This window comes from Oryzias latipes, chromosome 15, assembly GCF_053564925.1.
Source record: "Oryzias latipes strain Hd-rR chromosome 15, Olatipes_Hd-rR_3.1".
Lineage (NCBI taxonomy): Eukaryota > Metazoa > Chordata > Actinopteri > Beloniformes > Adrianichthyidae > Oryzias > Oryzias latipes.
The window spans coordinates 24,772,303-24,796,229 of NC_136251.1; the positions used below are offsets into that span (position 1 = coordinate 24,772,303).

At 38.5% G+C, this 23,927-nt stretch overlaps 1 protein-coding gene and 1 long non-coding RNA gene across 4 annotated transcripts; one reads left to right on the plus strand and one right to left on the minus strand.

Annotated features, from left to right (window-relative positions):
- Nucleotides 1-1,001: 1,001 nt before the first annotated feature.
- LOC144984060 (uncharacterized) lies at nt 1,002-11,291 on the minus strand. Its single transcript, XR_013647687.1, has 3 exons — nt 11,153-11,291; nt 3,517-9,536; nt 1,002-3,140 (listed from the first exon to the last, which is right to left on the minus strand). It is a non-coding gene; the product is annotated as an uncharacterized LOC144984060 (long non-coding RNA).
- golga7bb (golgin A7 family, member Bb) lies at nt 9,159-23,035 on the plus strand. 3 transcript variants are annotated; one of them, XM_078931438.1, is made up of 7 exons: nt 11,162-11,299; nt 11,736-11,814; nt 11,912-12,026; nt 15,299-15,424; nt 15,743-15,895; nt 19,025-19,126; nt 19,286-23,035. In XM_078931438.1, exons 3-7 carry the CDS (start codon nt 12,012-12,014, stop codon nt 19,367-19,369), a joined length of 480 nt encoding a protein of 159 aa, XP_078787564.1. In that variant the 5' UTR covers nt 11,162-11,299; nt 11,736-11,814; nt 11,912-12,011; the 3' UTR covers nt 19,370-23,035. The 3 variants fall into 3 exon arrangements, with proteins under 3 accessions (XP_078787563.1, XP_078787564.1, XP_011482762.1); XM_078931437.1 differs by lacking the exons at nt 11,162-11,299; nt 11,736-11,814; nt 11,912-12,026 and adding an exon at nt 9,159-9,290; XM_011484460.4 differs by lacking the exons at nt 11,736-11,814; nt 11,912-12,026 and having other exon boundaries at nt 11,166-11,299.
- Nucleotides 23,036-23,927: the final 892 nt, after the last annotated feature.

Sequence of the window (23,927 nt, forward strand, 5' to 3'; positions counted from 1 at the left end):
GCACATTCCTAGCTAATATCCCTGTTGGTATGCAGAATTCAACCAGCCAGCACTGATATCAGATGTGAGAGCATCCGCTGCCTCAAAAATGAAAAATCTTAGACTCAGATTTGATTTCCAGAGAGAAAGACAGATCAGCTTTCCTGCAGGTTCAACTGTGGAAAAGCTGCGCGGACAAAACAGCAAATAATCCAGTCTGCTTTTTTGCAGAGGACACGTGGCAGAAAAGACGAAAAAAAAGTATAATTGGAAAAGACGATTGGCAGCATTTGACTTTGGAATTGAGGTTATTTGAAAGCATCTAAGGGTGTGTTTATTTGCCTTTAAAGGTCCTAGCTCATACATTCTTTTAAACTTCTCATTTCCTGTGATGTTTGAGGAGAACAAGATCTCTTTCACTGTGTCCCTCAAACAAAATCTATGCATTTGTGTGTGTGAGAAAGATTCTCGAGCTGTGGTTAAGTCAAGAGCAGAAGATGTTTGCTGTGGCACAACGCCCAGATGTTGAGAGATTAAAAAAAGAAACAAACTGCAAGCATGAACACCTAGTTGTCTCCCCCCACTGTACAGGTAGCAAAAATAGAAAGGGATTTTGAGGTGAGAAACGCATACTTAATAACAATTACAAACGTTCTTAAGTGTCCGTAGCTCAGAAAAGGACGAAAACTCTGTCTACGTTAGGAATGTAAGCTTCCCTGGAAACACAATTTGCACATGCAAAATTTTCTCTGATTTGATCACAAAAGAGGGGAACAGATCAGCATTCCTGGACGACACATTCACGCACACACACACAAAAGGATGGGACCATAAACAGGTATGTGTTTTTGTGGAGGCCTTCAGCACACAAATTAATACTCAGATGCTTTCACACATGCACAACTTTAAAGACATTCTAAAAGAAGGAGCAACTAATTTTTTTACTTATGTCATATTTAATAAAATCTAACTCACGATGAAAAACTCCCCCACAGTGTAGGTTATGTAATTAACTTTTTCTATTTTAAACCACATAAACTCTGTCAGAGTATTTGCACAACCTCAGGACCGCAAGTTAAAAGATGAGAGGAAAAAAGAGCCGTGATGGTCTTTTTTTCCCTCTGCAAGGTCAAAAACAGTATCACAGCACACTTTATTTCAAAGCCTCAAAATTTCATAGCAAAACAGAAACCAGGAATATGTTTCTGAAACATTTATAAATTATTACACGTGGAAAATCTAATATATGTGTGTGAGTGTTAGGTCATGATGAGAATTAAAGGCGGCACATTAATTTTTTTCTTTTTTTTTTTTTTTTTGCTGAGATGCAGATTCAGGCTTCTAAAGACCCGGAGGAGAAGTGTGATGAAGGAATCCTCTGTTATTAGTTTCTCCGTATGAGAAGGAGTGCAGATGTTCATCCATGATGGAAGCTTGAATGCAGCAGCAGTTTTCCTGAGTCTGTTTGTGTTTTCACTTTTAATCATCTTCAACTTTCCCATCTGAGCTCACATGAGTCCTTGACATAAAGATAAACACCCAAGGTCCCAGTCCAATCTTCTTATAATCTATTGTAAAAGTGTTTCCAGTTGTCTTATGAGTATGCCCTTTTTAAACTAAATAAAAAAAACTTAAAAACTGCTATTTTCCTAGGACAGTTTCTGCAGAGCAGCATGAGTTCATCACAAAATCGCCTCCGAGTTGTGGGCGAGACTGTAAGCACAGAGTAAGTCTGTCCTGACTTTCCATCATCAATCTGTTGAGACTCTCCCACTGGCTTACAGCCCCTCACATCCCCAACCTAACATTACTGTTACAACAAAAAGGGTGAACAAAATCAAAGCTATCCAGACGTACATAGAGTATCTAAATGTCAGCTCTGACGAGGAAAATGAAGACGTACATGGTTCTATTTGTCTGCAAGTTGATGTATCAGAATGAAGTGAAGCAGGGGACTTGTGGCCTGAAGCAGCACCTATATCACAGCTGCAAGCTTTTACAAACTGCTTTTTTTTGTCTGCTCCTGATTAACAGCGATTTGTGTAAAGAAATATTTAGAAATGCAATTTTAGGCTTACCGGTAATTTACATTATATATACAGTATATCATGAGGAGAATGCCACCAGAACATATTAAAAACACCAAAACCACCATTTCTATTGTAGTGGGTCTTTAGTTTGCCATAAAGTAAACCTCTGGAGTCTTTTTCTCTGTGGGCTTTTTTTTGGGTGCCAAAATAGGATCTTTCCAACCCGACTCATCTTCCTCCTCCTGATCAAAGAGACTGACAGTCTTTTTTTTTTAATCTTTAAAATAAAGTTTAAAAAAAATCAAATAACTACAAAACACTGGCTGATCAAATGACATTTTGCTTTTACCTTTAAAGGGTAAAAATTGAAGTTTGGATTTCTGATGATGACGAAGGAGTAAAAAAGTGAAGATCAGAAGCGTAAAGGAATATTTGGTCAAGTGAAGAAAAGAGTTGGTTTTTGTTTGTCATCAAGGGAAAAACAGGTTCAAATTAATTTTGTGACAAAACAATAGAGTAAGTGACATTCTGTTGTCAAGTTCCTGTTGTCTTTATGCTGGGGAAGCAGGATGAGAAGGATAAAATAAAATGTGGTTTGTGTTCTCCTTACAGGTGGATGCAGCTGATAAATAGAAGCTGTGGGAATGCTGACTGGCTGAGATTTTGCGTCTCGCTTCTTTCATTGCTTGTCACTCACAATAGGCGATCAGTTTGAATGGATTTACACAAATAGACAAACAAAGCATTGGTTCAAAATCCAAAAATCCATTTCTGATTGGATGAAGTAGGAAAAACTTGTGGACAGAACCAAGAATATGGTAAAGTCCAGAAAATGGCTTAAAGCAAACAGGTTGGTCAGAAATACAATCCGGATTGAAAAGTCATGTTTAAATTAAATTACGTAAGGTTTGGTTCAGAATTATGCTCTTAAACTCAAAAAAAGCTTACTAGTCATAGTTTAGGGTTGTTTTTACTATGTTTTTTTTTTTTTTTTTTTTTTTTTACTATTCTTTTCTCTGGATCTCTTTACTTTAAAACTAGTATTTGCTCTTCATCAAATTAATAAAGTTTAGCTGGGTGAACTGCTTGCACAAATAAACACATCAACCTGTTCACATGTTTAACTTATCACTTTACTGTTACGGAGAGGGGATGAGGGAGTACCCAGGCGCAGAGAGGAGAGGAGGCAGGAGGTTGCAGGGAAAACGGGGCTTTAATAATCAAACTACAAAAACAAAACCACTGCATACGGCAGGCTAGAGACTCGAAAACCACTAAACCAGAGAACAACACAATATGGACCAGCACAGGAGGAAGGGAAAGACAGGACTTAAATACATACAAGGCAACAAGACACAGGTGGAAACACTCAGGACTGATGGGGCAAGGTCAAACTCGAAACAACAACGGAACAGAAAATACTACAAAATAAAACAGGAAGTGAAACTCAAAACATCACAGAACAAAAGGAAACAAACCACAAGGGCAAAGAAACAGAAACCGTAACATTTACTAATTTAGCATCACCATCATATTCTCATTCAGTCCTGCATTGTAGATCTGAGCAGGTTTACATTTTATGTATTGATGTACTTACCATAACGCCACGAGTTGGCATAAAAGCCAGCATTCAAATGTGTTCCTCATAAGATTTGCTGCTGTAGATGTTATCATAAATTCAAAATTTGCTTGAAATGTAATGGAAAGTTCTTAAGAGTTTGCAAAAGTCTGTGAAAAACGATGGAGGCTCACATATTTTAGGATTCAAGTTTGCTTTGCCTAAGTCACAAAAGGTTTTAAAAAATAATTTGTCTGCCTGACCACAACAGTAAACCCCCATCTTTTTTGACTTATCCAAGTAGATTTTGTTTCCAAATCACAATGATGTGGTAGCTGGCATGTTAAAAACATTCATATTAAACATTTTTGTGGCATATAGGGTGTTTTATGTCCCAAATATTATGCTGCAAGGAGCCACAAATCCCCACCATGGTGGTTTAGAATGAAAAGTTAGAGCTTTATTTTTTTCAGGGATGATTTGTCTTCACAAAGGTAAACTTGAATAAAGTCATTTCACCACAAATCCGCGTTTCGCAATCTCTGTACTCTGGTGTGAAACATGCTTTACTGCAGTCTGCTCATTTTATGATGAGTCTAATTCTCTACCCATTTCTCACATTTAGCAGTGAAACTCAATATAAAAACAAGCTGTTCTAACATCCTTCTTTGGTCTTGAGAATTTTTTTTGTATGCAAAATGAATCGTGTGCATTAAATTCTTGAACACAAGCATCATTGGAGCGCATGAACCCTCAATCAAATGCTCAAAAAAATCATGCAGATATAAATACACTTACCCCAGTGAAATGTGTGCCGCTTTGTGATTTAGATTTGCATCTTTTTAAGCAATGTTCAAAATGCAGTAAGACCCTGGAGGAATATCATGTTTGTGTCATTCTCTTTTAGAAAGTCTGCTTTACTTTTTTTTTTTCTTTCATAAATAATTCAATGCATCTGCTCAGAATTCAGCACAAATAAACCACAATATATGATGCCTGGACTGATATAAACATACAATAATTGTTTTGTTTTAACCCATTCAGGTTTTTGTGTCACAGTGTCTGCCACTGCACACTTTATAGTTAAGGTCGGGGTCAAGGTAAGGCGTAACTCCAAAACACTCCCATAAGAGTGTTTCTGAATTCTGGTAAAGTCGTAATTTTAATGACAGTGTAAACAAAACCTGGCAGTCACCTGGGGGGTATTTCAAAAAGCAGGTTATGTGAGTTACCATGGTAAGTTTGAGGCTAAGGAAGCGGACAACCTCAGCTTTTGGTTCCAAAAATGGAGGTATGCTTTGTTCCCATAGCAACTCATGCTCTGAACATAACCTGGTCTGAGCAGGTTTAGTTGAAGGTTAGTTTGTTTTCTGAGAGGTGAGGCAGCATGGCGTGTCCATTTGAAGATGATTTAGTGGATGTAGAAGCTCAGATAAAATGAAGTTCACATTTGTGACAAAAATATGAACATATGTTTTGCGTCCACTGTCTATGTTTTGGGTCCATTACCTATGACTATTAAACAAGTTCATTGAACATTCGTTCATGTCTATGTGCTACTAAGCAATATCTTCTGCATACCCATGCTTCTTTGATTATTACTTTATATTAGCTTTGTGATGTATATACCTGCTTAATACATAAAACTTTGCATTTGTCTTTATTGATCGTAGCTAACAACACTAACAACGGTTGCTAAGGACTTTCCTGACGACATAGTGAGACGACAGAGGGTAACGACAATAACAAAGACAAATGCAAAGTTTTAAACATAACGCATGAACCAATGTTCAATAAACTCGTTCAGTTGACATAGACAATGGAGCAGTGGACACAAAAACATATTTATGGCACAAACGGAACCTCATAAGAAAATACTTTTTCCACCGTGAGAGGCTGATAAGACCACATATGGATGTTGTAGAGATAAACTTTTTGACATTGATCTAACTTAATTATTTGCTTCAGTTAAGATAAATCATGTTTTGGAGATCAGTCACCTTAAAAATAACACATAGTTATCAGACAGTTATTTTACTCTCATTCAAATTAATTCAATTAAGTAGGTGTAACTTTGGTGCTGCTTTTAGATCGGCACCGCAAGGAATTGTGGGATACCATTCCCTTTGCTTGTCTGGACGGATTTGGGTACAAGTGTAAGTTTTTGTGTAAATATGTTTAGTTGTAGCTGTTTTACTGTGTTTTGCTGAGTTGTTTTACCCTGTTATGTTTAATTCTTTCTGCACCATGAGGGAGAGGATGATGAGTCTATTTAGCTTTCCTAGTGCTTAAACATGTTGTAAAAAATGAAGTGAGAATCATAATTTATGCAATTGTTTCTCTCTTACCAACTCCCCACTGCATCATTCATTTTAATGTTATAAAAAAGAGAATATCTGCGGCCTCAAACTTAGACATATGAGAGCTCAAGAAGTACAATAAATTAAGATGGAAAAAAATTTAATTGAATGGTAGTAATATGACATTTAGTTAGATAAATATGTAAATTTGAGTTGTAAAAACAATTATTGAGTTGGACAGACGTAAGACATTAGGTTGAATACATTTGACTCAAGTACTTGTTACCAATTGAATTCATTCATTTAAGTTGGATATATATATATATATAACCAACCAGACATTGTAGTGGTGAATAAAGAGCAGAGGAAAGCCTTTGTGGTGGATGTGGCAGTGCTAAGCGATGGGAACATCAGGAAGAACGAACATGAGAAACTGGAGAAATACCAGGGACTCAGAGAAGAACCGGAGAAAGCCTGGAAAGTGAAGGTGACAGTGGTGCCTGTGGTAATTAGAGCACTAACCCCCAGTAACCCCCAAGCTGGAGGAGTGGCTACAACAGATACCTGGAAATAACAATAATAATAATAATGGATTAGATTCATCTGCGCTTTTCCAGACGCTCAAAGCGCTTACAGTGTGTCCATTATTCACTCACTCCTCATTCATACTTGGTGATGGTAAGCTACAGTTGAAGCCACAGCTGCCCTGGGGCAGACTGACAGAGGCGTGGCAGCCAGTTTGCACCTACGGCCCCTCTGACCATCACCATATAAAAATGGGTAATAACTTTATTTTTATTACTCCTAGGAGCTACTTTTTCCATCCATCTCACAAACACTTCTTGTTTTTCAGTAAAAGTCTGTTATGCCGTTACCTGAGTTAAAATATGACTGAAGGTCCTTTTCTTGTGCAATCCCCATAAACATTTTACTAGAATTGTAAAATAAGCTATAATCTTATCACTGGTAAAATTTGGCTCTATCATCATTCATTACCTGCACACGCCATCTACATGCACGCATTCTCTTTCAAGAATAACTTGGATATATGAAAATATCTCAAATATCACAAAAAAACTGTTGGGCCAAACAAATATTTGACATTAATTGAATCTGCAAGTTTTCCCAAAAGATGGGAGGATTGTTATATTCAGCAGACTTCAAACATGAGAGACGGAATGGAAAGAAATGAGTCCAAGGAAACTATGATATTTAAATAATTAATTTGTACAATTGAATAGTTGATTCTAGAATCAAGTTCAAGATCTTCTTGTTAACCTATAAGGCCTTACATGGTATGCCCCCATCCCATATACCTCATATTGCCTTACCACCCAAACAGAAAACTTCGCTCCCAAAATGCAGGACTGCTTGTGGTTCCTAGAATTAGTAAAAGTACAGTTGGAGGTAGAGCCTTTAGTCATCAAGCCCCTGCTTTATGGAATAAACTCCCAGCTCATGTAAGAGAGGCCGACACAGTTTCTACATTCAAAGCTAGCCTCAAAACATTCCTCTTTGGACAGGCTTACGTTCACACTGCAGGATGATATGACCCAATTCCGATTTTTTTGCCCCTATGCGACTTGTATCCGATCTTTTCATGACAGTCTGAACGACACAGATCCAATCTTTTTAAATGTGACCCAGGCCACTTGGGTATGTGGTCCTGAATCCGATACGTATCCGATCTTTTCAAATGTGACCTCTGTCTGAAAGGCCAGGCCACATGTACCCGACTCGTACGTCATTGATACGCTACAAACATCATAATTCTGCGTTGAAGTAGGCGGGAACAAGAACATAAACATTAACCATGCCGGACGATGCTGCTGAGACCAGTCAGTGGAAGGGAAGCGAGGTCACCGATTTGATTATTATTTGGGGTGACAGCTCTATTCAGGCCAAACTCGAGGGCTCTTATCGCAACTGGGCGGTTTTTGAAAAGATTTCCTGCAAAATGGCTAAGCATGGTGTTGAACCTTTCCCGCAATTATTTTTTTTCCTTTCCGACCATGATCAGAAGCGCGGGGGAGACCTTCTCCACCTCCTTCGGGGTTCACTTCCCCGTTGGGACCCTCAGATTCTCCAGAGCGAGTTAATAAAGAGTCAATAGCAGTTCTCCTTCCTCCATAAAACACAACATGAATGCGCGCCCCCACTGCCCCTCTCATACCCTACTGCGCTGCACGCGCTCTCTACTCTTTCTTACACACAGGTGCACGGCCCCAGCACATTCACATCCCCATTCCACAACAGTGGGTGCAGACGATCCCCGTTCCAATGCCTTCTTAAAATGAGAAGATTCTTATTTTGCTGGTTCCTTTGTGAAAATGAATTTAATAATGCAAAAAGAGCTCCGCTGTTGACAACACTGTTGTTGACATCCATTGTTAATGTTAGCTACTTCCGCAAACAACAAGTGACGTTGTTCACCATTGAGTACTCTTCTGAGCATGCGGGTCACTTCTGGGTCATTTCACGTTCACACAGGAGATCACAAAATTTCGGATTTAATTGGAAATGTGAACGGCCTTGCAAAATAAATTGGATTTTTTCAAAAAACGGAACTCAGCATTAAGCCCTGCTGTATAAACGTAGCCTTATTGTCAGACTAACTAGTATTCAGAGATTATTAAGCTTAATTTTAATTTGTTTAAATTAAACTTAATAACAATAACAATTAGTTGTTAGTAGGCTGCTAGAAGTTAAAGTTGGGGTAACTATGGTGCACTGGGGTTCTGTCCTCTTTTTTCATCTACTTCTACCCTCTTTCTCTCCTCTTTTCTTGATTGTTATTCATCATTTAGTTCTCCATACCTCTGTTTGGTGCAGTGCGATTCATGTACTGTCCCTCTTTCCCTCTCCCCTCCGGGCGAGTGGGAGTGCTTTTCAGATTCCAGTTGGCTCATCCGTGCTCCTGTACCTGACCATACTGCTCCTACACCTGGCTGTGGATCCTGTCTCCGGCTCGACTCGCGCCCCCGACTGTCCCCCCCAACTCCGTCTGGATGAAGCTCGTCTGCTGGACTTTAAATATGTAGTTGTAGAATTAGATAAGTCAATTCTTCTCTATGAGTTCTGGTCTGGCCTGTCCGTCCTGGGGGAGGATCCCTCCTTCATGTGTGCACCCCTGAGGTTTCTTTTCTAAGGGTAGGGATGTTCAGTTTAGTATAGTCAGTTTGTAAGTTCAATTTAGTATTTTTCTGTTGAATTCTATGTATTCATGATCCTTTTGATTTTATGTTTTACTTTTTCAATTACCGATACGAAGCCCATCGTGATGACGTTGTTGTGAATTTGGGCTATACATTGGGCCACATTTCATCCTCAATGCTCTCATCGATGAAGGAAGGTTGTCATGATCCGAAGACGAAACAGACCCAGTTGCTGAAACCCGGAAGGAGGACAAAGGCAAGTGGTGTGGTAAGTATTAGATCTATTTTGGTCCGATGTGGTCAGGAGGTTCGGTGTGGCTGAAGGCTCAGGTGTAGTAACGCTCGAGGCGTGGCTTGAGGCTTTGAAGTGGTTTTGGAGTTCGTGGCGTGGCAGGAGGTCTTGGCGAGCGGCGAGGCTCAAGATCTCGAGGATGTAGGTTCCCACAGGCGGTTCAGGAATGAAGCAGCTGCTCGTGAAGTGTTCTGACTCAGGTGACTCTCGTGGCATGAATTCCTGAGGCAAAAACAAAACAGAGTTAACGAGGGACGAGACAAGGGGGCAAGACGTGGATTGAAGGATATATTAGGCACTATCAGGGTTTAACGAACTGGCGAGTTGAGTAGTCACAGCTGGTGAGTCAGGAGCAGAGCAGAGCTGGGAAGGGGAGGAGAGCTGACAGAGGCACCATGACAAAGGTTTTCCCCAAAATATCACCATGCACATCCTTTTTCTTTATATGGCTCACTCAGCCAGTCCCCTTTGCAGAAAAGCAGCCCAAAGCATGAAGTTTCCACCCCTATGCTTCACAGCAGGTATGGTGTTCTACGGATGGAACTTTGTATTCTTCCCCCTCCAAACCTGGCAAGTGGCATTTATAAAAGAAGATTCCCATTTTGGTCTCATCTGACCACACGACATTCTCTAAATCCTCCTCTGGTTCATCTATGTGGTTCATCTATATGGATTTAGTATGTAAACTTGTAATCTTTATTTAATAGCTTGGTAGTATGACTCAACTGAACAGTTTTCAGGAGTTTAGGAGGCTGCTGGATCGTTCTGACCAGCCTGGGAAGCAGGGAAACCAAATGGAAGATCAATGGAGGCTGAAGGTAAATGGAGGCTGGGGTCATGACACAAAGTAGAACATAGAACTCCAGTCCAAGGTATCCAATACAAGCCCACCAGCCTACATCCAAACCCAAAGTACAGAATAAAGGTCAGGCTGACAGGAAAACTACTCTCAGGTCAGGACAGAAAACCAGGTCACCAAACCATGCAAGAACAGGAGACAAAGTAACACACTGAAGGCAAGGCACACATATACACACTGGTACCAAATGAGTAAACACAGGGAGGATTAAATAGATGAACATACAGGTGAAGTGGGAGAAGCCAGGTGCAGAGAGCAAGAATAGTGGAGAAAAGGAAGAGAGCAACTCAGCTAAGACATAAACATTCCATCAGATGTTGCATTGAGCCCTACGTGGAGAGGGATTGTCAGTGATCTTACAATGCTTCCATTTTTTAATAACTGCTCCAACAGTTGATCTCTTCTCACCAGGCTACTTGGTCTTGTTCTTGTGTGCCATCCTGTCCCTTGTGTCCTTTGACACCTCGTTGGTCTTGGTGGAAAGAATGCAGTCTGATTGTTTAAGTGTGGGCAGGGGTCTTATTATACGTTCAGTTCAGATAAGTTCATAAATATATAGGTATTAGTGACAGCTATATAGTATTTCTTTGTTTGTTTTTTTATTAAAATATTCTTTAATTTTCAGATTTGTTCTTGTTTTTAATTTCTAAACCTCTCAATGTTTTTATAGGTTTTAATTTGACTAATTATGCAGGAAACCAATCAATTTCATTTAGTTAAATAATTTAAAAATAAACAAAATCCTTTAAATCTCTATGGCTTTCCATCTCCGATAAGTTAATATTCAACACAACCCTAAAAAATGAATGTGTATCATAAACAAACAGATAAACAAACACGAGCATAAATAGAGCAAGCATTTTGATAGCACTTAGAATATTGACTCTTTCTCTAAATGTTAGAGGGATTGAGATCAATAATGCATTAGAATGTATATGGATGCAGCAGAAGCAGCCGCATCCTGCTGTCGCGCACGCACCCGCGCGCCCGCCCGTGCGCTCATTCCCTCTCCCCGCCGAGCTCTTCTGTGCTGTGCGGTCTATGGTCCAACACAACACGAGTGATCGGTTGTCGGTTTCAGCACGGGACAGATCCTGCAGCCGCTCGGTGCAGCATGGCGACAGAGGTAGGACATCCCCCGCGTGCCTGTTAGTATTCCAGGACGGATCCACTGCGCCCTCAGCCAAGCAGGCGGAAAACGCAGTGCTGAAAACTGAATGTGATGCTTGTTGTGGCGCATGTGACTAAATCAGCTGAATGAATTAGGTGGATATGTTAAGTTTTTAAGGAAATTCGTCTATTATTTTTTTCCTGGTTCTTTATTTGCCAGTTAGCTCTTAACAGCATCAAAGAGTTTCTCCACCTTCTTTCCTGTGATGATGATCTGGTCAGTACCATGGTTAGAGACAACCTGTTCTACTTTGGAATCAGGTTTGAGGCTTTGCTGCTGCATTTAACAGAAATCATGGCTCACTTAGGGCAATTTAACATTTGCACTATTTCCTGTCTCCATGACTTTGACACGGTCAGGTAAATATTGATGTTATTCTTGTGTTTTTCAGGCAGAACGCAACTAGTTGCCTCAAACACAATCAACAGCACTTGCTATTTTTAGCTCCAGTAATGCCTGGTCACTGGCAGGTCAGCAGTATGTCTTTTCCCCCCTTATTTGTCCTTGTTCAGGTGTCTTAAAACTAAAAACGTGGCAGCATTAGTTATAACGGTGATCTTACCGTAGGAGACAGCGACTGTTTACAAAAGCAACCTCCAGCCTGCAGAGAAATGTCTGAGAGAACACTGTGCATGTGTCAGCAGTCCACTGAAGATGTCATTTAAAGATGATGGCACTGCAGGTAAGAGTGCTTTGGACAGGGAGCTGGAAAATATTCATATAAGTTTTTTTCCCCCCTCTTTTTTTGCATGAAATCACCAGAGTCTTCTAAAATCAGTAAATCATGTCCAAGACCGACTTTTTTATGAGTCCATCAATATTTATTGCCTTTTCAAAAAAAATGATAATCAGTTTCCTGTTTGGTAAGCATCACTTGGGGATGAGTTGGTCTGCAGTATCACACGCCAAAACAGCAGATGATAGAATCAAGTGGCTGAGTAGCGATCAGGTTGTTCTGCAGATGGTTTGCATGGATTGTCTCTACATCCAGGACCCCTGACAGATCTACCTCTCAGTCTGTAGCTGGCTCCGGCTGAAGTGTTTCACTGCTGAGGATGAATGTGCCAAAGGGAGACTGGCAGTGGAGGAGCTCCCCAGAGAAACAGTGGTCTACCTTTTTCCAAAAGAAATGTTTCCTCCTCATGCTTTGTGCCCACGGTTCCTTCTATTCCACCTAGATTTTGATTCACAGGACACCTGGCTAAATCAGCCTTTCTGAAGAAAACCTGCTTTTAATGGCAGGGGAGCAGTTATAATAAAGGGAGGAAAATAGAATGCTGTCAGGAAGAAAAATGCAGGAAGAGCTGTGAGATTAAAATGAAAACTTGAGTCAATTTACAACAAACGGTGGCTGTGTACCATTGACGTTTGCCCACTGACAGCACTCACCCACGTCACTATGAGCTGCTTGTGTTGGTGGGACTTAACTAGGAAATATGTTTTGCCACCAAGACATACTATAAGAGCTAGGTATGGTGAATTTTATAGGGTCACTGTTTAAAATCACAACCTATTATGTCTTTACGTACATCCTTGCCCTACATTTATAGTTTCATACAGGCATGTTTTAAAATAGGTTTTGCAGACAAACTCATAGCTTTACAGCCTGACACAGAATAGTGATTTGTTTTTCAGAATCTAAACTTTTAATTTGGCTCTGAATGTGAATAAATAAAAATTTTCAATAAATGTCCAACACATTTGAGACATGATTTTTAAAAATACAATGAAGTCAATTAGACAAACACCAGAAGGCGTCAGTTCATTTTTACAGAGCAGACGTTCGAGCAACACTTTTCCAACGCGGGTAGTTCATTCATTCATTCATTCATCTTCGTTTTGTCCCTTTTGGGGTCACGGGGCTGCCAGAGCCTATCCCGGTCACTTGTGGGTGAAGGCAGGGGACACCCTGGATAGGTTGCCAGTCTGTCGCAGGCCCACTATCACACACCCATGCACTTTCATAGTCTCACCTATGGACAATTCAGAGTGACCAATTAACCTATAAAGCATGTTTTTGGACGGTGGGAGGAACACGGTGAGTTCGAAACATAATCAAACCGGTTACACCTGATATTAGAGAATAAACTTAGCTTCCAGTTTAAGTCAGTACAAAAATACAACATAAGTTTTGAAGAGAAAATATATAAATAAAATACCATAAGCATTTTATATTAACTTGTTTAAAAATAGAAGGCACCTAAAGCTTTGGTAATATTTTTAAATAGTTAACTCATAATATTCATAATCCAAAAACTTCTCTTTGGAGGAGCCTCCATCTTGCACAGAATAGTTCCAAAAAACAAACAAAAAAATAAATGAGGTAATTTCTAAATTCCCAGGGCACAATACAATAAAAAACAGTGTGGCATCCAGAACACCAAACAGCCAGAAGCTTGAACACATTTTACATCCTTCAGGAAGTTTTTTCCATCTACTTTTTTGTCCCTTCTTTTTTATTATGTTAATCAAAAGTCTTTCCTTAATTCCTTAATTTAGATTTTTTTTCAAACATTGGTATAGTCTCATTTGATTTTGTCAAGAATTTGTGGTGTTGGTTCAAATTGTAGGCAACTGAGCTTGTTGACAGAAATGTAAACATTTAACAGAAAACAATTAACATGAGAGAACCAAGAGCATAACAATAGGAACTGAAAACCCGACACTTAAATAGACAGAGGACCATTAACACAATTCAGGACACCTGTGGGTAATTGACAACCTAAACCTGCTGTGAGGAGAACAGATAATGAAAAGAACCAAAGAAATGTTATTAAACTGAAGCACACTAGAGCAGTGGTCCCCAACCTTTTTGTCACCGCGGACCGGTACAACGCGGTGTTGTTTTCTTTTTTTTAATCTTTATAATCTTTTTTTTCATTCTTGAAAAATGAACATTTTAGTTTCTACAACTTTAATTTACTTTATATTTGCCTATTTGTAGATTTGAGAAATAACAAAAGCACAGTTTAAGTCCTGCCTGTATTATGAACAATACAGATACTTGTTTAGAATGGTTGCAGCGCTGCACTCTCTGTCTAACTCTTATAAACGATGCTGAACTGTGTGCTGATGATTGCATCTATTTATAGAGCGACTTGTTCATCACGATGCCCTAAAGATAGAATCTGTCTTAAGGAAGGAAAAAAAGAGATCTGGCTTTGAGACGTTTGTGGTTGTTGGGGGAAGAAAATAGGAACTTGGATACTATTCCTGATTATGAGGGATGTTCTCAAAATAGAGATGAAAGGCTGATTCTGTGCTCACATGGGCTATCTTTGGCTTTACCCTGAGATCCTGACAGTATGAAGGATGTTGGTCAACAGTCGGTGATAAAAACGGAAAGATATAAATCTGCATTTGAAGTTAAACGTTTTTTTTTCTTCTATTAAACTATCCTTTTTATAGGAATCTTAGACTTTGAAATTACTGTGACTTCTGGTTGTTTCCCTCTTCCATTTGTGTCTGGGTCTTTTCATCCCCAACTCTCTATACACCCCCTGTATCACTAATTACCATCCTCTTGTGGGCAGTTATTTAGATCAGCAGGGAATAGATTTTACTGGCTGTTTGGGTGTAAACTGTACCACCAAAGTGCTGTAAAGAGAAGTCTTTGAGAGTGGGATTAAAGCAGCGGGGCTTACTGCTTTTAGAGGAACGCAGTGAGGAAATTTGCACTGCTGTTGACCTGGTATTTTTCCAATCATACTTTGTGCTGTGAATCACTGATGTGTCATTTTAAGTATAAATGCACACACACACACACTCAAAAAAATGTTAAGGACTGTGCTGGAATGGGTTTATGTTTTTTAGAAAGATTTGTTTATCTTCACTTATTAAAGTGCAGTTTGGGGCCAAAAGGGCAATGGAGTTCAAAGGTTTACTAAGATTTGGGGGGAAAAAGATAACAAAGAGCACTTCTCTCATACTAATATTTGATGCTTATCTCCTCAGTTTCACAACCTCCAAGAGATGCAGCACTGTGCATCACTGGTTACTAAGGTCTTCATACAGAGAGACTACAGTGAAGGAACTGTCTGTCGATTCCAAACCAAGTTCCCATCAGAGCTTAACATCAGAGTGAGTCCACATCAATACATTCATAGGCACACTGTGCATATCTTAAAGCTAATTTCACCTAAAACAACTCTCACAACATCCAGCTTTAATGCTTAAATGTATTTAAGGTGTGTGATTTTTCTATTTTATCTATTCATTGTATCCACATTTTATTTGTTTGTTTTTGGCAATTAAAATTCTCAAAATTCACCAAGAAATGTAAGCAACACTGAAGAGCAAAATTCAAAATATGTTGTTCAAATACATATAATCTTCAAAACAACCTAATTTTAAGGAGTTTTATTGTTAATAACACGTGTATCAATGTTTTTTACACAGATTGAGAGAACTTTGCTGGAGGAAACGGTGAAGACTCTCAACTCCTATTACATGGAAGCTGAGAAGATTGGAGGCCAGTCGTACATGGAGGGATGTCTGGCTTGTGCAACAGCTTACATTGTCTTCCTCTGCATGGAGACACGCTATGAGAAGGTACAACATGTAAACACAGCAACATCTTTGCTCACAGGGACCTCTCCCAAGTCTGCAACACAGATGTTGTAAAACTTGCATAAAATGAAAAGAAAACATTAGAACCACTGATATAAAATAAAATAAAAATCAACACTGACTTGTGTTTAAAAGGCCTGTATCGTGCAAAATCAACTTTTTGAGCTTTTAAGTGTATTACAATATCAACTATCTTTTGATCTATTTTAAAAGAGTTCGCAGTGATCTTTTAATTCGGATGATGCTGTTTTTAAGCAAAATCCACAAACCTGTTGTTTTCTAGGACAGTGCAGGAGTTCATTGGAAATTCGCCACTGAGTTATGGGCAGGACCATTGGGGCGGCGTGAGACGGCCTCTACTGTACTTCCCATGATTCCTTTTTTTACACTCTTCCTCACTAGCTTACAGCCCTTCACAACCTCAACCTAACATTACCAATGCAACAAAAATGCCGACCAATATCAGAGCTATCAAGCTCTACAGATTTCAGCTCGGACGAGGAAAACAAAGACTTACATGGATCTATTTGTCTACAACTGGATGCAAAAGAATGGAACAGAGCAGGGAGCTTGTGGCTTGTCGTAATAGCTTTTGCGTCGCACATAATAGCTTTTTCCAACTACTTGTTTTGTCTGCTCCTGATTCACAAGGATTTGAGGTTGTTGTTTTTTTTGCTGTAGTTTGAAACACTACCATTAAAGCTTTTAGTTTGGATGTCTGCATTGGGCAAGCTTACCCAATACCCTCAAACAACATTTTAAAGTTAGACATGATTGCTGTGCACAGCAAACCTAATGAACCTTTGAAGGAATTCTTAGAAGATGGGCTCTACTTAAAACAGAAGGTCCGTCTGCAGCAGCTGGGACCATGTTCGTGTAAAGTAGCAGCATGGCCACTGGTAAATATTTAAACAACAGCTGGTTTAAGAGGAGATTAAATGTTTGCATGTTGATTTGATTGTTTCATTCTGGCACTGCTGTTTGTCTGCAAGGCTTTAAACCTTGAAGTTGAAGTTCATGTTGGTCCACAAAGGAAGACATGCCCCAGCTTGGTTCTGCTGAACGTTGCTGCATTTCAGATCTGTTCATGTAACCAACTTGAGCAAGAGTGGGGTGTGAGTCTGGTTCTTCATTTTCAGATAAATCAAAACATGTTCATGAACACAATAAGCTTGATTAATCCTCCTAAGAGAAAACCGCCTGTTTTCTAGATAAAACCAGAGAGTCTTGAATCCTCAGAGTCGTGTGAGCCACTGCATCAGTCAGCGTCATCTTTTCACATTTTCTAAACACTTTTACATCAAACGTGGAGAAGCAAAAGGAAAAAAACATTAAAGGAGAATTTGCTGCGTTGAAGCTATGCAGAAACAGCTCAGTCTAAATCACCTTTCATCTCCATGTCAGCTATTGATGCTCCGCTGAGATGTTCAGATGCTATCAACTCCACACAAGAGTTGTTTACTTACCTGTTTAACTTTATGAATGTTGCCATGATTGAAGATGATAACATATACCCACCCAAGTTGAAGCTTTGTGGGCAAATACAGATCAGAAAGCAGAATCATGGGAGAACCTGACATGTTGCACTATCAAAGAGAACTGATTGTTTCAGCATGTCAGAACAGGTGAGAACAAACAGTCAGAAAACATCTTTTATGAAGAGTTTTATTTCCCCTGAAATATCCTAAATCAGGGGAAAATGAAATGTGAAAATACAAAGCTAGGTTAAACCAAATTAAAAGAAAAACAGTTTTTTTTATATATATATATACATATATGTATTGGAACTAAAATGATTAAGTTTTGAACTATAGTTTTATCTAATTCCATTAAACTAAGTAATTAGCTAACTGGAATTGTGTTGTTTACATGAAGGATTATTTACCTAAATATTTTTACAGTTTTCCAAAAAGCTTGTCTAATGTTTCACAGTAAGTAGACTGTAAGTAAAAAAATAATGTACTTGTGTTTTTTCTTTTTGACAGAGTGGATTTTTGTTGTCACACCACTGTCATAAAGATTGTAAAATTGCTTTCATTGAGTTTTGATCAGCTTTTTTTCCTGACTCTGACACTGGGATGTAGATGCTGTCGGCCAAAGAGGACTAGACTCATTTTAAAAACCAGTGAACCAAATTTCCTCCTGATATGTGCAGAAACCTGATCATTCGCTGCAAGAAACCTCTGACCTCTGTGCTCGCTAATAAGGCTTTTGCTGCGTCTTTCAAACAAAAGGGTTCAAATACTTTTCCCCCTCCATGAAAAGGAAAATAAATTCTTCAAAGTCGTTTTTTTTCTTTTCCTTTTTTGTGTGTGATTTTCAATCTCTCACTGTTCAAATTAACCTACCACAAGAACGACACACTGTTTTTAAGTGAAAATCAGCAAGGGAAAAACTCAAAAACGTATCTCCTCCACTGTAGGTCATGGATTATGACTTTAGTTTCCAAGTGTGCAGCTATATGCTGGCTGCAAAAGTCAAATTTTAAATACAATATTTACCCCGTTAACTAAAACCAAGCTGTCCCAATTTGTCAAACAAAAGTTATTTGAGCAAATTTTAAGGCAGAACAGCCAGTTTTGAAAGAAAATTGATGTTTAATGTCAGTCAAGATTATTCATTACTTATATTTACCAGTTTAATTTGCTCAGCTATGACATTTGTCTGAATTAGCCTTTTTTGACTAAAAACTAAAGCTCCCAAAAGGTGGAAAAATCACATTTATCCAGCTGTGACCAATGAGTGGTTTGAAAGTATGTGTGAAAAATGATGGCTGTTTTGATAGAATAATGGTATCTTATGTTTGGATCATAACCTTTTGAAAAAATAAAGAAAAGCAAAGACTGGCATTTGAAGGGCTTTTCACAGCTATGTACAAAAAAGACAAAAAGCTCATTTCTTCCAGTTTCTTTACTTTGTTCTCTAAATATGAGACATTTTTATTTCTTAAGCCTTTTAGCCCATGTTGAGGTTCTCACTTTCTCCTGGTTATTACACAGATTATATTGCAACAGATGGATTAAAGCTGTTTTAATTTTACCGTCTCAAAAGTCTAGAATCCCTTTAAAGACAACCTTTCATGTTTTCTCATCTTTTATACTCACGTTTCAGGTTCTGAAGAAGATATCTGGCTACATTCAAGAGCAGAATGAGAAGATCTACGCTCCTCGAGGTCTGCTGCTCACAGACCCCGTAGAGAGAGGGATGAGGGTTGTATCCTTCACTCATCTGCTGCTTTTTCTCTGTTCACAGATGTAATAAACACTTGATATCACCCATCTTCTTTCAGAATTATTTTGTCTTATCTAGATAGCCAAAACAAAACTATCCTAGTCTAAAGGCATAGATCCTTGACATAAATTGTCTTCTCAGCTGGAGGTCAGCATTTTTGAGGACCAGGGCTCAGCGGGCTCCAGTCCCAGCAGCACCCTGTCATCAGACAGCAGTGCTCGATGACAGGAGGGGCAGCGCCAGGCTTACGGGTACCACCACAGGGGCAGCGGGACACTCACCAACATCCGTATGTTGAAACATGAAAGCACCAGGTTCTAGAATATCTGGAAAAGAAAAAGGCAAGGAGGTGATCTGCAGCATTTACACTGTACCTGCTGGGGCCTTCAACTTATCAGGAAAGGCTGTTGACACAAACACACTGGATATTTAGCAGAGATAACAAACACAGGTGAACACACCCATGCGGCTGGAATATATAGGTTCTATCATCCCATTTTTCTTTTTTTTTTTTTCGTTCCGAAATGTTATTTTGCGTAGGTCTGTGTTAAAGAAGACAACTAAGACCAAAGGGAAGAGTTGTTTTTAATTTTGGAACAATTGTCAAGACATTCTGGTGGAAATGTACCAACCATCTTGGAGGATCGTTTGTCCTCCGTTCTTCCTGATTCCTGCATTTGGATCAGGTGGTTGAATCTCTTTGAAAACAAGCAAATTGGGCCTACCGTGAGATTATGCTCCCTTCACATGCATTTGAATTATTTATCCTCCTTATTCCCTACAGTGAATACCAATGATCCAAATCACAGCTGCAGGTCACACTCGTACACACACAGTCACAGATGCATGCATGCATGCAATTCCACTGAAGGTTGATGGCATGTGCACACGTCACACAGACAATTACAATAAGTGGCCGTAACTTCCTGCACAGATATGGGCTCTGCTGGTGTTGCAGTCAGCTCATTTGGAGCAAATCACTGCTCAGTTGTGTTGTATGAGCATAGCTTGTACGAGAAATTGGGAATTTTTCTGCATTTGCAAAATGAGTCAAATGCAGCGAGTATCACCCTCAAACCTTTTTTGACTTAAAATAAATTTGAGGTTTGAAACCTGTGGCTGCTTTTTAACATTAGAGCAAATCACTGTTAGTGTGACCAACAGTGTTTGTCAGCTATTTTGCTCTCCACACAGTATGTCTATGACAGTGCAGACACATTAAATATATACCACGGCAGAATACTGCAGTTTTTTTTAGACAGCACATTCCCAGCTGTTCCCATGGTGACTTTGTATGATCACAAAAGCCTCATTTGATCAAGATTGTGACAAAAAAATACCTACAGAATGCCTTAGACTTGCTGAAAAGTAAACAGAGGGAAGCTCGTTTTCTGTATTTCCCTACTTCCCTACTAATTTGAGGGGAAATTGAGATTTTAAATGTTGAAAGAGAAAAGTTCATGATAAATAATGAGAAAGATATGTTTGACCTTATCTTACACTTTGCTGAAAATCCTATATTTTAAATCTTATATAAAAAAAAAGAAACGATTTATTCAAATCGTTTGCAGCAATGTATAAAGGCTTCCCTGTTTTGTGCTGTAAAGATGCACAGAGCTCCCTGAGGTTTTTACCTTAAATAGCAAAAATGTGTTTGCTGGACAACAGCAACCATCAGATTAGTGTGTCATTGTAGAGTGGGAGTGCAGATGTTAATGAGAGGCCTATGTTGATACTGTAGCAGCTACATAGAAAATACATCAAATCTCCTGAAAAAATTATGTAGGGATTCTCATATTTATATCAAAATTGTTTTGGATCATTATTAATATTACTTTTCTTTTAATTACATCATCTGATTCAGGGTTTCAGTGGCATTTCCCCCAATTCAACCATATCTGTTGTGAGCACATGTGTGTGCCAAAAAACATATCTATACGCTAAAAGCTTCTGACTCAACAAACTGGCAGAACTCATGATGTTTTGCTTCATTCCAGGTGATAGTTTGATTCAAGCGTTATTGCCTGGATGACTGAGTTCAACCGACACTCGTGTTTTACCACAGCAGCTCAGATCAGTTGTGCTTGTGTTCAGCCTCCTGTGCTTTTTTGTTTTGTTTTTGATGCCTTCATGTTTCATCCCGGTGGACTGGATATCCAACCTGGAGCTGATGGTCTGACTAAATAAAAAAAGTATATTACTCAAACGTCAATTAAGATTCTCAAATTTATGTAAATGAACTGTACAGGGTACAGAGTTTTAATATATTCATCATGTAAAAAATGTACATTAAAAATGTAATTACAATGCATCCTTACTTAAGCCTTTTTGGGTGCTGAAAACTTGAGGTTTGAATGTTTGTCTTTAAATTTTTAGCAAACTAGAAAGCAAATAACGTTTTTGAAGCTCCGTCACTTGCCCGTTTTGAAAAAAATAAACATGTTTTCTGTTTATTCAAATTGTTGATTATGTAGCTTGTTATATAGATGGTAGTGATGATGTCAATCCTACTGGCAAAAAAAGAGACAGCAATTGATGAATCCTCAGGGGAACGTTTCACCAAATTTAAAGGACATTAAAGGAAGAGCATGAAATGAGTGCAGCATTCTAGACAAACTCATTACATCTTTTATAAATAGTCAGGAGAGTTTCTGTGACATGTGATCTTTGGGGGAAAAAAAGTCACTTTCATATAAATATGTTTTATACCTGCAGCATTAGTACATGTGTGCACCGTGCAAAAGAGAAGTCAGTCAAATTTAAAAATGTATCAAAACTTCTGATGTAATGAAGGTTTAACCATTTTAGTTAAGGCTAACCATTTTTAAATAAATATTATTTCAAATAAGTGGTAATTTAATGCAAAGGCCTATTTACTGTTGAGGTTTGGTTTATTGCTAAGTAACTATGCATTTCTGTTTGAAGCATCAGAACAGGCTGGGAAATGTGCAAAAGATTTCTTAAGGTGACACTAAAATGAATCCCTTTTTTAAACTCACATGCACCATGTGTTCACTTTCAAGTCTTTAAATATTCAGACACATTTAACTGAACTGCAGAAAAAGGATTCCATCAATTTGTACACAGTTCAGGTATAGGATTTTATTATTTATTCCACCTGTTATCTCAAGAAACAGAATTCTTTTTTATAGAAAGATGTATTTTTAGAAAAAATCTAAACACAGACATTATAGGATGGTTCTAGAGTTTCAATTTTTTCTTTTCTTTAAGTGTTTGCACCGTATTTGCACATATTGGGAAAGTGAGTAATAGCAAATACTGATATTGTTGAGTAAATGTCCTTCGGAGATTATGGGGTAAATTCGATCATTGTACATGTGCCGTTTTACTTTGTAAGATTAACCTTGGTATCCACTTTTGAGGAAAAATCTCAAACCTGAAAGCTGTGCCAAGCAAGAATTGTACAGTTTATTTATTTCACAATGTCCTTTTTTGTGTATTTATCATGTACTGTGTCTGAAAGTCTGTTAAGTCAGACTCTTGGAAAAATCATTGAGCAAATAACGTGTGTTTGATAAACTATGGCTTGACATTGCCCAACAGTGCAACACAAAATGCAAAGTCTTCCTTAAATGTGAAAACTCTGTGTAATCTTTGTACAAATATTTTTGACTGTCTCTGCGTAATGATTTGTTAATTTCAGAAAGACCCAGAATGCATTGATATTTTGTGCATACACAAGGCAGCTCCAGATGAAAGTCTTTCAATGGTCCCGTTTGTGCTGCAGAGAATGAAATTATTTTATACTGTTTATGTGTTTACAGATATTGATGTACAGCACATTTAAAAAGACTGTTGCAATTCCTGTTCAAAGAAAGATGTGTTTGTCTGTATAAAAAGATTAATAAAGTCTGTGAGAAAGTTCAAAAAGGGTTGTAATCTATTACTTGGCCTTTTTCAAGGCTAGCCATAATACATTTAAATCAAGCTTCTGAGACATCATTTGCATTGGACAACATATTTGTGGGTTCCCTTACCTTGATTTTTGTTGCCAAAAGTGTTCATTGTATAAATTCAATTCAAATTAAATGCCTCAGTGAAATTGTTGTATACATCAACAATGTCTCTGGGATTAAATATAATTTTTTTAACCATATGTGATAGATAATCTACAAATGCACTTATCCAAGGCAAATCAACTTGTGCCCAAGTATGTCTTTTGTTTCTTTATTTTTAAATGTCAAATATAAATTTATAGAAGTCTGGTGCAGATCTAGTGTGATCACTAAAATCTGGCGAGACAAGGCATGGCAGCTATTCTTGTGGAGCACTTCTTGTACTTGCAAATCAAAGTTGTAAAATGCATAAGCTTTTGCCGCCTTAAGAGGAATAGAAACAGAACAAAAAAGACAAAGCTATGCTAAAAAAGTGTCATGACATTTTCCCAGGGAGCATACTGGATGAACAGCAGAGGCCCAAAAGTGGTAACCTGAGGCACTCCGCATAACTTCCAGATTAATGATCACAAATGGAAACAACATTAACTATCTTCAGGATAAGATCTGACCCAAGTCAGACACCACAGAATTCCAATAATATTCAGGTCTATGGACTGAGATGGGAATTCCAAAATGTTGTACTTGTTCCTCTGCATAAAGGCCTTAGTAGAATTTGAGTGGTGTTTAGGATCGTTGTCTCATTGAAGTATCCAGCCCTGGCGCAACTTCAACTTTGTCCCTGTTTCTTGAACATTGTGTGCAAGAATCTGTTGATACTGACATGAATCCATGACCTTCAACATCAACAAGATTTCCAGTACCTG

Excerpts from the sequence above, each read along its gene's own strand:
- golga7bb (XM_078931437.1), top strand. The coding sequence starts at position 9,198 with ATGCTCTCATCGATGAAGGAAGGTTGTCATGATCCGAAGACGAAACAG. Across the intron at positions 9,291-15,298 it reads GGACAAAGGCAAGTGGTGTG|TTTCACAACCTCCAAGAGAT; the intron begins GTAAGTATTAGA and ends TTATCTCCTCAG. Across the intron at positions 19,127-19,285 it reads TAGAGAGAGGGATGAGGGTT|CTGGAGGTCAGCATTTTTGA; the intron begins GTATCCTTCACT and ends TTGTCTTCTCAG.